This window comes from Psittacula echo (genome assembly GCF_963264785.1).
Source record: "Psittacula echo genome assembly, chromosome: Z".
NCBI lineage: Eukaryota > Metazoa > Chordata > Aves > Psittaciformes > Psittacidae > Psittacula > Psittacula echo.
Genome location: NC_137742.1, coordinates 35697739 through 35712436, shown reverse-complemented (window position 1 = coordinate 35712436; position 14698 = coordinate 35697739). Strand labels below are relative to the sequence as shown.

The 14698-nt window shown below is 36.2% G+C and overlaps 1 protein-coding gene across 1 annotated transcript in view; it reads right to left on the bottom strand.

The window, feature by feature from the left end:
* Window positions 1–14698, bottom strand: part of CCDC171 (coiled-coil domain containing 171) — a gene marked incomplete at both ends in the record, with an annotated part of 152274 nt that overhangs the window by 92493 nt on the left and 45083 nt on the right. The window contains 5 exon segments of the mRNA XM_080638297.1: window positions 1546–1713; window positions 3610–3810; window positions 5740–5829; window positions 8643–8746; window positions 13791–13893. Of these exon segments, the coding sequence (XP_080494423.1) occupies window positions 1546–1713; window positions 3610–3810; window positions 5740–5829; window positions 8643–8746; window positions 13791–13893 (666 nt within the window).

The window sequence follows — 14698 nt, the reverse complement described above, 5'->3', positions numbered from 1 at the left end:
GTTGTTTGGTTTTTTGGGGGTTTTTTTTGCTTTTTGGTTTGTTGGTTTTTTTTTGTTTTACTGGAAAGTTGAAACATTCCACATATTATTCAGCACTAAAATAATTTCAGGAAATTTCAGTGTACACAATGTTTTTCTTCCAAGTAGCTCACTTGTTTCTGATGTGTTTTCAACAAGCATGAAAGGATTCACTCTGTGGTCTAGTTTTGCAGGTCTCATGTAAACTAAATGGAGAAATGAGTCAAGCTAACGATGACCTCTAAATACACATGCCTATACTTTGTTACCAGTTACTAGGTACTAGAATATCAGCAAGATACCTTCCAAATAGATCACACAGAACTGCAGGAGAAAAAAATTTGTTCTCAGTAAGCAGGTAACACACAGGTAACTGCCCCAAATCACTGAAAAGCTGGTGGGAACATGAAAAGAGCCCTACAGACCTCATAATGAATGTCAATAACCATACTAAATTAAAAAGCAAGAAATGATAATACACAACCCCCCCAAACACTGTCAACAACGCTCAAGCCCTTCTCTTCCATTCCCTTTCCTCCTTGACATCAAAAGGAAAATAGAAACATACATCCAATCTGCATAATCCCTCTTTGGTAAATTCCGTTGACTTCTGAGGTGTTTACTAAATAATGGGCAGAGTGAAAACAACTCGCTGTAACCAGCCTTGTCCCTTAATCGGGCCATAAGAGAGGCCACAATTCCAGCAGATGAGAAACGCCTGAAAGAGCTTTTCCCTCCTGTGCCTGAAGAACAAAACGTCAGCGCAGACAAGATCTGGAGTCACTGTATTAGACAGTATGACTAGCCTGATCAATGCAGGCAGAACATGAACTGAAATCCTGAGGAGTGGCATACGTTGCCCCTTGGAGCCAGTTTTAAGTTATTTAAAAAGAAGTCTTTTCATTCCTGAAAACACAGGGATTTCTGGGGAGAAAGGCCATGTAAGCTTATTCACATTAAAATCATTCAGAAAGTACAGCACCTCCCTTAAATATTGACATACTTTATGAAAATAAATATTTTTATTGTATTTCTGAACACAAATTCCATAATCCGAAAGTTAAAATTAAACCAAATAAACACACTAGCATTTTTTCAGATAGTACCTCTGAATCATAAACATTAAATTTAAAGACAAAGATCCTGAAGTGCATTTTATTTCTGTTTTATGCTAAAATAAAGACTTGCTTTATTAGTGTAAATGACTAAGTTCTTTGAATTGCTTCATCAGTAAGATTAATTTATTTTCTTTTAATTAGGTCCCTGTGGCTAATATTGGCTAGTACTATTAGCATGTCCTGCACAGAAAGTGGAGCTTAGAGACTTCATACAGACTTCAGTCACATTTACATGCCCACAGCAATGGCATCAAACTGAGTTGTAGACAAGCCATAATTAATGGTATTGAATTATTAACATCCAAATTCTTTTTGAAATAAGATGAATGTCAGTCCTTTTTAATGATACTGTGATGTGGACAAATGTCACTGAATTTAATAGAGGTAGCTGGTGCCTAAGGACACTTACCTTCTCATTAGCCCCGTTGAGGTCTAGGATCAGGGCATCAACATTCTCCTGCAAGACTGCACAAAGCTCAGACCAAGAGAATCTATCTATGATGCCTTCTGGTTGTTTTATAAGCACACAGCCTGCTACCAAACGCTGGTATAAGCTATGGAGGAAGGTTAGCTTCTCCTGAAACAAAAAGAAAAAATAACTGTTGTATCTGAACAGTGTTATAATCCAAAGAGATGCATCATATGTGTAGTAATGTGAGCTGCACACAGCTCAAAAAACCACAAAGCTAATTCTGAAATATTGTCAAAATTCCTTAATCCCTTGTTAATACTTGCAGTCATACATATTAAAGCCAGAGCAAGGAAACAGTTATTACAAAATTTGTCTGATTATACAAATAAAGCCAGCCCAATCTTGCAGTGGTCACAACTAGTACCTGATACAAATAAAAATGTTCGTGCTATTAGTAGATGTAATCTGATCATTCATGTTAACACATTCAGGTACATTCAAATTGTACCCACCTCCTATATCTGCCCAGCACATAGAAAGTTGTCTGATTAGTTTAGCAGCACAGTACACTGCTTATACAATTATCACTCTAAAGTCTTTAAAAAATTGTTTTTGTGTGGATTATGTGACTTACAGCTTCTCAGTTAAATTCCTCAAGCCATGCCTCATTCATTTACACTGATTTTCATGTAAATATAATAGATATAAATATTTTAGTGTAAATATAATAAATTGATTCAAGTTACAAATAAACTTCAGCAACAATAGCATGCAACAGAAATTCCAGCCTTCATCCTTTTAGTACATATATGCAACTTAGCAATTTCGATTAAGACAACAATTGAAAGCTGTACCTCAAAAGCCACAAGAAACAGAGCCTTTATTCAAAGTCAGTAAACCACTGGAAAGGTTCGCATTGTTTTCCAGGGGCCTTGGATGAGGCTTTACATTAAGAAGTTGTGGATTACTGAGATGGGGAACTATGCTTTTTCTGAGCCCTTTCCATTATACTTCAGTGCATTTTCTCAAAATTACTCAATGGTATTTTTAGGCAATAAAAAAATTGCAGTTTAGTTTAAACTTTATTTCTAGCAGATCTCTTCATTCCCTACCGAAAATTCAGTGTGCCACCACCATTACATTTTTTGCTTGAGCTGTGACAAATCAAGGATGGTAATTATCCATTTGGCGTGAAAAAGAGATCCCAAGACCCAAAATCAATTCACACATGTTGAATGCAACCACAGTGTTGTAGACATGCTGACTTTACAATATAGCCAAGCCTCTAGTTTCCTTCACTTTAATGATTATCTCATGTGTATAACAATTCCAGCTGCTTCATGTGGACACAAATTAAATACCAGACTGTAAAAGAGGTGGAAAGAATGTTTTCTTTTTATTCAGTTGGCATCCATGTCCAAATTTGGGGAAGTAACGAGCTCAATATGCACAACCATGATAAAGCATATCATTGCTATTGCTAGTACTTTTTTGCTTTATTGGGGGAGAAAAAGCGATAAAACTAACATCTGTAAACAAATATAAGGAGAGAGACAATAGTTCTGAAACAAGACTTTGTGCAGCAAGTCCCACATATAGCATACCACAACAAGCTAACAGGTAACAAATAAGAATTTCTAGGGTTCGTGTCATGCAGGTGAAACTACCTCAACTCCACATTTGCTATCTATCAATTGCCATGTGAATTAGTAACACATGATGATGATTACTGTATGTTTCAATTGTAAAACATTTTTGTTAACTTTCAATTTGAAAGAAAGAAATAATTGTTCATCAGACATAGCTCTTTAAATAAACCTAGTTGATCAAAAATTCAAACACTGGAAGGATTAAGCTATTAATTCTGATATAGAAAGAAGGAGAACGAGAATGTCCTGAGATCCTGTAGATGTTAAATGCATATTTCAAAATACATATCTTAAAATCATATTTCAGGGATAAATCTGTTAAGACTAAGAATAACCATCTGATGTATGTAAATGTATAAGGTTGAGATTAAATAAAGACTCTCTTTGACAGTCATCTTGTCTTTGGTAATACCTCCATATCCTTCTGGTAAGCCCTGGTAAGCTTCTGGATTTCATTTTCAGATTCTGTGACACGTACTTTCTCCTTCTCCCAGCATTGCCGTACATTCAGCAGTTCAATTTTTAAAGTTCCTATTAAAGTCTCTCTGTCTGCACACTTAGTGTGCAGATGATTTAACTCTTTATTGGCATCAGCTAGGTTATCCTGAGCTTCCTGTAGAACAAAGGCATGGAACAGAAGAGAATTTTACTCTATAAAATGTTCCCTTAATTCAGTGCTCAGCATCTGAGGAAGTAAACAGTCATATAGCCACATGTGTTCAGAAGACTCCAGCCTAAGCTAAGTATCTTTCAAAAACAGAATTTGAAAACTAACAATAGTCTTTCTCCACAGCTTGTAACTAGACGGCATCAGAAATCCATCTCAGAGTTAAAAGCACCATGATGCAGTGACCTTCTGAATCCCCTCTACCACCACAACTGAGATACAGAATGCATGGACACAAGTTATTCTCCACAGAGTAGAGAGCTCCCAGAGCTAGTGAAAAGATATACAATGTTCCTAAGTAAATCTCTGATTCATTACAGCTGAGTAGGTAGACAACACAGACATCTGCTGTTACCCACTGCATTCTTTGTCTGCACAGTAAAAAAATGCAAGGACTCTCTTTGGAGACTGGACCATTGGAAGAAACTAATAATCAGAAATTGTCATAAATACAGTCATTACATTGCTAATACCAAATCTTGCAAGGTATATAAAGAACTTAATACACTACCCCTTTTCAGCTAGAAGATTGCTGAGATAGAGTGGACATATACACATGCTTTCCACTCCTACAATCACTGCACTTCCAGCACTGCTTAAGTTTGCTAAAGGTCAAACTGAAAGCACTGTTTGTTTTTCATAAAAGCATAGCTGCTTATATGGGAAATATAATAGGAAAGATAATTCCAAATTCATCAGACAGTGACAACTTTCATTCTTCTTAATAAAAACACTAAAAGATTAAAGCAATGCCAATTTTGTAACACAAATGCTGTCAGACTGTACCTAGTTTGCATTCATATATACAGTTATATTAGCAAAAATTTAAAGAGAAACTAGTGAACTGCATAAAACCATCACCATCTGTGTGTAGCAAACTCAGTTTTTGCATGAAGAATACAAGTATTTGTTGCAATGGGTTGGAAAATTTTTAGGTGCCTTACAAAGGTGCTGCAACAGAAGCAGAAGACTTAAGTCCTCTGAACATAAATTGGTAAAGAGTTCCAATCAGACAACAGGAGGTCACATGCAAGTAACAATTAGTATGAAGATTCAATGACTGCTGCAGAAGCATCTGTGATTAAAGTGATAAAGCAGCATATTCCCAGCAAAAGAATCTGAGTAACACTGGGAACAGAGATGTTCTATTTTGGCAGTAATATAATATACTGCCAGTTGGGAGATTAAGTTTAACCATGACCTCAGGACTTCTTCATTCCCTTGGCCATTGATGTAACCAGACAGGACCTTACTAAAAGCGTGTGTCAGCCAAGAACAGAGATCAAAAAAAATTCTTGTTCAGAAACTAAAGAAAAGAGTTCTCAAGTATTTTTATCACTACTCAGGTAGATTTTATACTTCAGGAAATTTTGGGCTGCACACTGTTAAGGACGACCTAATGCTTCATACATGCATTAATTTGTCAGATAAACACAACAAAAATTAAAAAAGGAAAGGACATTTTTAATAAAATGTGCTTTCATACAAAGAGGTAATTAAATTCTCTCCCCCTTTTCTTGAGAAAAACAATTAACAGGAAAAAATTACCAATGCTGATTTCAATATAAAACAATATTTTGATAAAATAAAATAAAATAAATAAATAAATAAATAAATAAAATAAAAGTTGATAAATCTATTTCAAATTATTTCAGAACTGCAATCAGTTACAATCAGAAAAGATCAGTTAGGTAGTCTAAGGTGGTAACCAGAATAAAGCAGCATGACTTCACACAAGCTCGCAAGGTAAACTTGTCTGCTCAACAGAATACAAAGGAGAGATTTAGTCTGATAAGATAAAAAGATACCATAAATACAAAAAAATACATTTTTTGCAGAACTTTCATATTTTATGTTAAGTTCCTGAAACCATACCTTAAGGTCTTCACTTAAAGTACACATTTTCTCTTTGGATATCTCAAGTTCTTTTGTCTTCTTTTCACACAAAGCCTCCATTTTCCTAAGCTGTGAAAAATATGGAGGTCAAACAGGCTTTTACAAAAAGGCCACATAATCACTTGAATACAAGAATTTTATATATAAATAAATATTAAAAAAAAGTTTCCAATTCCTTTGACAATATTTATACTCCATGCAATAATGCGCTATTACAAAAGCATTAAGATTTTTATATTGATTTAAGATAAACAGCAGTGGCAGAATCCATAACTGAGTCCAGTATTAAATTTCCCATTAACTTTCAAAATATCTGACAAAAACACAGACTTGGAAACACATGTGAAAATGTAATAAATTCAGATTATAATCTGGGCAGTGGTTTGAGAAAACAAGTTCTCAAGTCAGTGGCCTTTAGCAGAAACCGTCCAGCTGCAAGCCTGGTCTCTGGTTTTTATGGAGAGCTGGGCAGTACTCACATACCCATAAAAAGCAGCCATGTTCCTGAGACGCATTGTGACTACTGAGCTACTTGTGATGTTATGAACAACAACGTTAGGCGTAGCTCATGATCAGTACATGCACTAGCTTCACCTTCCACTTTCGAAAGAGATATGACATATCATTATAACCTGCGTCTTTACCCAACGATGAAGTTAGCAATACAAATGCCTGAAAGAAAGCATTGAATAGATATGTATTATAGTTCAGGTTACTGCTGGTACTTAAGCATTAAGGGGCAACTCAGACGTAAAAAAACCCATTTACGAAATTTACAAATTACTTTGGAAATTAGGTTTTGGTTTTATCTCAAATCAGGAGACTTGGCAGAACCCTTAGAAATAATTACAGTAAATTACAGAATGCTACTGGAACATCTGCAGTCTTTTTGTTGGTTTACTAGTGTTCTCTGTCTCCCCAAAAATATTCTAGCCTCTGCACTATACAGAGAGTTGAAAGCCTGTTATCTGTCCAAAGCAAAACACTTATACACCTTTCAGTCACACAAATGAACTAGATTGTTTAATCTAATGTTCAACACAGTAAGGCAGGTGACACACGGCAAGTTTACCAGCATATTTCACACGTACATATGGGTGTATACGTATATTAAGAAGTCCATCAATATGCAGGGTCTTGTTTAAAATCTCTCTTTAAAAAGAACCAATACATAATTACTCAAAACTAAGCCCTTACTGCTGTGTATTAAAACATCCTGTTTTTATTGCACAGTGCCCTTCATAGTCCCTTTGTGCATTATTGTATTATCAAAAAGTTTTATTACTAAACATATCTAATATATAAAAAGTCAAAAGCAGAGCTATCTATGGGGGTGGGGATAATCAAGAAGGACAGAGCACTGCCCTTTATGAAGGTGCTCAGTGATCTCTGGCTCCATATGACAACCTCAGGGTCAGTCACACGCAGTCCTACTGGGAAGTCTTGTGGCAGGTCATCTGTTGGTCCTGCTCTGCCTGCGATTTATTTTCCTTGACAGTTCATTCTTCTTTCTGTCAGAATACTCTCTTTGCTTTCTTAGCAGCCACCCCCTTGGTCTCCCCACTGCTGTCTCTGGCACGGTTTCACAACAAAGCACATCACTAAGCCAAAGCCTGCTGAGTCGACTTTTCAACTGTGCTGCCTATCACATGACGTTCCCCCTCCCAAATACCAATTCGCTGTGGGTAATATGTTCCTAGTTACTCTTCAGCTCCCAGACTTGGGACTCAGAAGAGTGTCACAATGACTATGCACATCTGGGAGATATCTGGGAGATACCTAACAGTGCTTGCTGTTTGCAAATGTATAATTGTTTCCACAGTCACTTATTTGTGTGCCCACTGAACAATCCCTAAGGTCTTGCAGGAGACCATTCTTCTCCCGGTAAAAAAGGGCAAAGCTGACACACTTTTTTGCCTGGGCTTTTTATTTATTTATTTATTTAAACGTTGTGAGTGACTAGCTAGACTATGCATTTGTCAAAACAGAAGACAAAACCTAAAAATTGAAAAACACTACTGACTTTTTTACAACCTTATCTATCAGACATTGCCCTTCTGTATTTGCCAATTTTATCCAAAGATAAGTGAATTACAAGTTTGCACAGAAAGCTTTAACAGTGCAGTTAACTTCTCTCTACAGCCTTTAAAGCCAAAAATTCATAGAACATTTACACCCAAGAGAATTAATTTAATCATATTAGCAATACAAATGAGACAATAAATGCAAGACTGTGACTTCTCAGAGAGTGAAATAAAAGACTAGTAGGACTGCATGGAAAACATCTGATTTTTTTCAAGGGTAAGACTTCCAAAACTGAGACAGTTCCATTACTGTCCTAGATAATTTACAAGTATTGTCATGGCCCTATTTTACTTGAAAAGACCTCAAAACAGCACCAAAAGAGATTTCATCATAAACACACATCTCCGAAAATCATGCCACTTTCTAAATGTACAAGGGCAGGCACATTTACATAACTAATATCAGTAACTGCTGAGGCTCAAGTGTTGTATATTTAGGAATACTGCAGTATACTCTGCCCAACTCTTAAGTCATCATCTTTTAACTGAAATCCTTAGATATGAATGGCTTATTTTCCTGAAAAATTACTGAAAGTAATAACCCCAACAGGTTTATTATGAAAACATAACCAAATTAAACTAAAAAGAAAAAAAACCTCTTCTCCCTGTCCCCCAAATTTAAGTGAAATTTCACTGTTGGGCTAGCTTAGTGAAACAGTAGTGACAGATTATTTCTTTGGGTATATGTGTATCTGTCAATTCAACATTCCCACTCTTCTGTTTTTTTTTACAAGCAAAGCGTATGTACTGCTGCAGGCCGAAGGCAATATATATAGAGCCAAACAGTGCAAGTGTTACCTCATTAGACATATCTTCCAGCTTGTTCTGGTAAGCTGTCAAGGTACACCTCAAAGTCTCAAGGACAGAGAGGCTTGAAGGTTTATCTTTGTCCTTACAAGTGCCTGAAGGAAAATACAGAATGAAAATTAGGCCTTAAAGCCAAAGAGAAAAAAACTACTCACCCTGGATGAGAAGTATTAAAATTAGTCAGTGCATCAATGACAATATAAAATACTGAACAGCAGCCTTGTTTGCCGCAAGAGATGCAGCCGAACAGCCGTACTTTTACAGCAAATACAACTGAAAGACATTTGTATAAAAGCTTTAATACAGACATAGAACTGTAAATTCTGGATTACATTTCTACCTAATATATTTGGTATGTGGTCTCACATGTAATTCTACTGTGGTCAAGTCTGTGTCATGCAGTTGGACCAGCCAACTTTAAAACCACATAATAACACACTTTGAAAAACATGTTGCCTGAAAGTTCAAACATGTTACACTTTTCCTGACATTATTTTGCTGTTGTGACTAAGCATGCACATTATAAGGTAGTACTTCATTTACTCAGAGCTTTACTGAGCCAAAGATCACATGACTATGTTATGCTTGGAGAGGTCTTAAAAACCTTTTAAATCATCTTGAATTTCATTCCAAAGGAAATAATAAAAAAAATTTATTATCTGTCTGCAGAGTCTTACATAATGTTTCAATTATAAATCTTAAAGCTGATATATCCATTGTACACACACTACACTTACTTATTAAACCTTTAGACAGAGACTTCTGATCTGGCTCCCTTAATTAGGGACATATGAACAAGTGTGAGCATTCCAACGCCCATAGTATAATGTGCTAAGAAAGCAAAACAACACTGTATTGATCAAGAGGTCGTAAGATGTCAGCTGATATTAAATTTCCAAGAACAAACTATTCATTCTTTTTCTCATGTAACAGCAAAACACCAGGTTATTGACAGATTCTTCTTCTTAGCGTTATTTATATTACTATGCAGCATTTACAAACTTACTTTGTAACAAATTACAGTACCAACTTTTCCATGAGTCTTAACATTTTCCTGTTCTATAAGCAAAACTAACTTTATCAACATTAATGATATCCTCATTTTGCAAAAGAAGTGAATAAAATCTGTGGCATTTGAACGAGAGGGTTAGGAGTCATGACTCCTAGCAGAACTGAACAATCACACACACACACACAGAGAACATAGGAATTGGAAGGGATCTCAAAAGATCATCTAGTCCAATCCCCCTGCCGGAGCACACAAGTGTTAATCACCTCTGAAAGGTCAGTGACACAAAGGAGTTTACCTAAGGTGGCTCAAAGCCAAATCAGATAGTAAATTCTAAGCCTTTTCTTTGGCCTACACAAAATTTTGACAGCTAGAGGAGATGCACTAACCTCTGGGAAGTTTTTTGGGGGATTTTTTTTTTTGGTTGGTTGGGTTTTTTTAAATCTTAAGGTTAGTTTTATATAATAAGCATGACAGTCTACTCAAAGCATTACACAAAGATAATAAATTTGTCCTACAGGCTATACATAATGCACCAGTGGCAGCCAGTGGAGAGCTTATATGTATGCACAAGTCAGAAAACATTGTCAACAGCTGAGGTTTCTTTCCATTAGTTAGCCTCTTGTCTTCCAGCCCTTTGATAATACCAGAAGGCACAGAGTTCTATTCAGATTGGACACTAACTTTTCATTTTGATTTGCCAGCCAACTCTCACTGACAAAGTTACACCTTGTCAGACCAATGAAGGTTTGCAAGATTTTTTCAGTAACTGAAAAAGATCTGCAATATAGCACAGAAGTGAATTTAAAATGAATGCACGTCCAAGTGGCCGACTGCCACTCTGTCCTGTCAAGACACGCCAGTTAACACAGTTTCTAAAGATCTACAGAGTCAGGGAAAGGCAAAGTCTTCTTAATGAGACTCCAGTGTCCTTAACTATATCTCGATTCCCAGAGATGCCCCAAATAGCAATATTACACTTAAAATCAATCAAATAAGAATTCATAAAATCTGACCTTTTGTAAGAAGTTTAGATTTCACATTTAAGAAAGTGACTAGTAACATCTTACTATCATTTTTATCACTTAACCACAGCTACAGTTAAAGATGTGCAGGTCTCCAGTTCCATCTTCTCCACTACAAGAGCAACTTTTCACTACTACGCAGTGCAGGAACATTCTGCGGTCACATTGTTGCACAGAAAAAAGCAAGCATTATTCTTCCATAGTTATACCTCTAGTGAAGATAGTGAATTCTCATTCAGTTTAAAATGAGTCAATCTAGGGGTTTTCTTCCATTTTCATCAAGCTGTCTAAACAATCTATCTACACCTCCACAGTCCCAACCTCCAATGCTGTCACCAAAACACACCTCTGAACTATCTTAATTCACATCATGTTTGCCAAAACCATGTTTGCCACTAAACCTTCTATGCTGGCATTCTTCACCTTTGCTGCAACCCCATTTTCCAGGCAACCCAGTCTGCTAACAGAAATACCAGATTCCACCTTCCTACACTAGCTGAAAACAAGACTATGGCTTTACTACTGGCCAAATCTTGTCTGTTTTCAGGTACCTATGCAGTAGACATGCAACATAATCCAAATGGCATTCTCTTGCTGCAGAGGTTCTAGGCCAGCAATGAGAAAAAAAGAAACAATACTTTAAGCATTTGCCCAGTATCATCTAAGAGTTTGGGGGAAGAATTGTGGGAAAATGCCAGGTTCAGTGGGAATATGACAGGAAGTATACAACTAAGTAAACTCTTCAACCTGCTGCTTCAGACTTTCTAATAATGGTATTGGGCCTGTATAGGGTAATCTTCTTCATAGCAGCTCATATGGCGCTGTGGCTTAGATTTTTGACCAAAACAGTACTGGTGGCCTCTGTTAGATGGTGACACTAACTCAAAGCAGTTAACACTTCTAGCACTTCATACTCAGTTCACTTTTTTTTCCAGATTACTACAACCAGAATATTTTCTTTTTTTTTTTTTTTTGTGCCTGAAGACAGGCTTCCCTGAGCATAAACCCTGTTGCTGAATAACTATGAAATATGATAAACTGAACAGGGACAAACTGAAATAATGCGAATTGCCCAGTAAGAACAACAGTGCTATGGAAAACTTATAAAGGTCACTTTAAAAGGAGAGGGTACGGATTTATGCTTGTTATTTTTGACTGTACAAAGAAATAAAATAAACTTTTAAAATACTTCACTTCTTAATCTTAAAAATATATAATCGTCTCTTTCCCATAGAGCCAAATAATCACAGCCCAATTAGCATAAAAGGGGCTGGATGCTCATAATGACAGATTTTTAAGCAGATCTCTCAGTCACTTGAGTTGAAATTTAAAAACACCACCAAGAAAGACTGCCCAGCCACCTGTGGCTCTTGTAACCCCTGCTAGCCAATTAGACTACAAAGACTTACTTAAGATTTTTACTTTTATGCGCACCTAGACATTCCCATTTCAAATACATTAAGTGTTTTCTTGAAACCTGCAAGAAATACTGTTACATATTAAATCTGTAAGTACAACACAGCAAGGCAACAGCATTAAAATTTGTTTCACCCTTTGAAGTGTATTAAATATGTAGAACTTAATCTATGTCTTAATCTATATGTATTTTAATATTAGCTGTAAAGACTTAACTCACAGTAGAGTTAAATTTGACTTTCTGCCTCAACTGAGCCTCTGCAGAGATGCTGAAAATTAAAAAAAATCTCTTTTAAAAAAAAAAGATCTTTTGAAGTTTACCTTGAAAAAGGCAAATTATACTGAAGTTACTGTTACGGAAACCCTAATATCATAGAAACAGGTCAAAGCTGTTCCTCTGTAAGGTTTACCACGAGGGAGAACAGAAAACCTACCCAAAAGACAATTACTGTTTTGGAAGCTGCACTTTGGCAGCAGCATCTAGCTCCCCCTCAGAATTGCTGAAGACCCTCTGGACATATGGAACTTTGCAAAACTGAGGAAAATGTACCATTTGAAGAGCTTTTCTGTCTGATTTATCTACAGTAAACGTATAGGTGTTACCCACAGGAATTAAATTTATAATTACAGAGTAAAACTGACACCAGTTCCCAAATAAAAAGATTATATAACCCATGTGAGAAAATCAATGCATCACAGATTGAAGGCTGGCTTTTAAGCACAACAGAAACCTCAAGAAGTTCCTTTATTCAATTTTGACAGCACCAGGCCCTAAAAAAAATCTTTTTGTGAAGATACAAAAAAAATGCATCATCATTTAAGGGTGTTATATGACCCATTTATGCCTACTGTTGCTAAGAAAGTACAGAAACATATAATCACATTTTACATAAAAAAACCCATTTGCTCTTTACGCAACATTATGCCTTCCACTTTAAGCTATAAGCATTTTGTGTCTAGTATGTGATTTTCTACAAGGTACCCACAGAGAAAACTTTTACAGAGAGTTTTAAATGAAGACCAGAAATGTACTATTTTCATGTTTAAAAAAAAATAGTAGCTTTGAAGTTCAGCTTGTTTATGTTAGCCACTATTTCAAATGTTTAAGCAAGCAGCAGTTTGTTGAGTTTGATACAATACTTGCATATAAACCTAGGTAGCAGAGTGACAGCCATTGACCTGCAATTTATTTTAATGAAAACAGAGAAATATTTGTTCTGTGTAAGATCCAATGAATGCAATATAGTACTAATCCACAATCAGCAGTAAAAAGTATTGTGTTACATCATATGTCCTACACAACCTTTTTGAATATATGACCTTTAAGTTGCTGAAGGTTGCCTTAGAATTTGGCTCAGTTCAGGCAAAACATCTGTTCCCTTTGCAGGTATACTGTAAGGACTTTTTTCTCAGTTGGATTTAGAGCACAGCAAGTGAGCCCTTTTCTGACCGATCATATACACCCCAGCATTTGTAAATCAAGCTCTGGGCTGACAACAGCAGGTCCACATTCCGTCACCCTTTCTCAGCTAGCAAGGCCATTTGACTGCTGTGAGAACTGCTCTTATCATGTCATCAAATCAAAGCATGTTGAGAAGAGGGAATGCAAGAGGCATCTGCAGAATTCCCACAATGTAGTGACTTTGGAACACTGACAGATGCATCTGTCATTTTATACCTTCAACTAACCTGCTGTCCGCTGGCCTGACATAGCAAAGCTGTCCAAGAGTAACTTCAGCTCTCTCATGTTGCTTTCATACGTCTCTGTTAGAAAGACCTGGTGTTTCTTGGCCTTTATTTGACAAGGATAGAGACAAGACAAGAGGGGGGGAAAAAGAAATCCATTAAACCAGTAAACAGAAGAAAAACAAATCACAACGGTATTTTTGTTCCCCTTTAAATATAAATTCCTGCTATATTTCTCATTACTCCTTTTATTAAGCCAAGAGAACTAACACGACATCACAAAAAAGTAACATAGAACCACTAAAAACACTTAAAATAGAACTACAGACTTCAGGTAGTCAAAAAGAAAAAGAAAAAACAGATGTATTAAAAGCTAGCCTCGATTTTCTTCTGCTTTAAAAATATCTTACTGAACATTAATTAACTACTACCCATCTATGCAATGAGATCTATTGTTACACCCTACAAGGGCATGCAGAAAGACACCAAACTACTGGCAGACAGGCTCGAAATTCATGATCTGGCACTCAGTCAAATCCCACACCTATTCTCACTGCAAACATGCCTACTTTAATTGTTAGTATATTCCGTATTTTATAGTGATTTCTTCAGTATCAAAACCTCCTCCTCATGCATGAAATATAAAGAATCAGATTCCTTCAGCTCCTATCACTGAATTTTCTTAAAGAAAACTGCCTACTAAGTGCAGCCTGCTGTTCAAATCAAGACACTAGCTTCATTCTGAGTGCAGAAAGGTATTACAGCAGATTTTTCAATCACTACAATAGAAAGACTATGCAAAATCATTCCTTCAATTTGTATCTGATATTACAGCCTGCAGTTTTCAAAGACATGCATCTGTAATTCCAGACAAGACCATGGTCTTCTTGGACACATGGAGTTCTGACTTC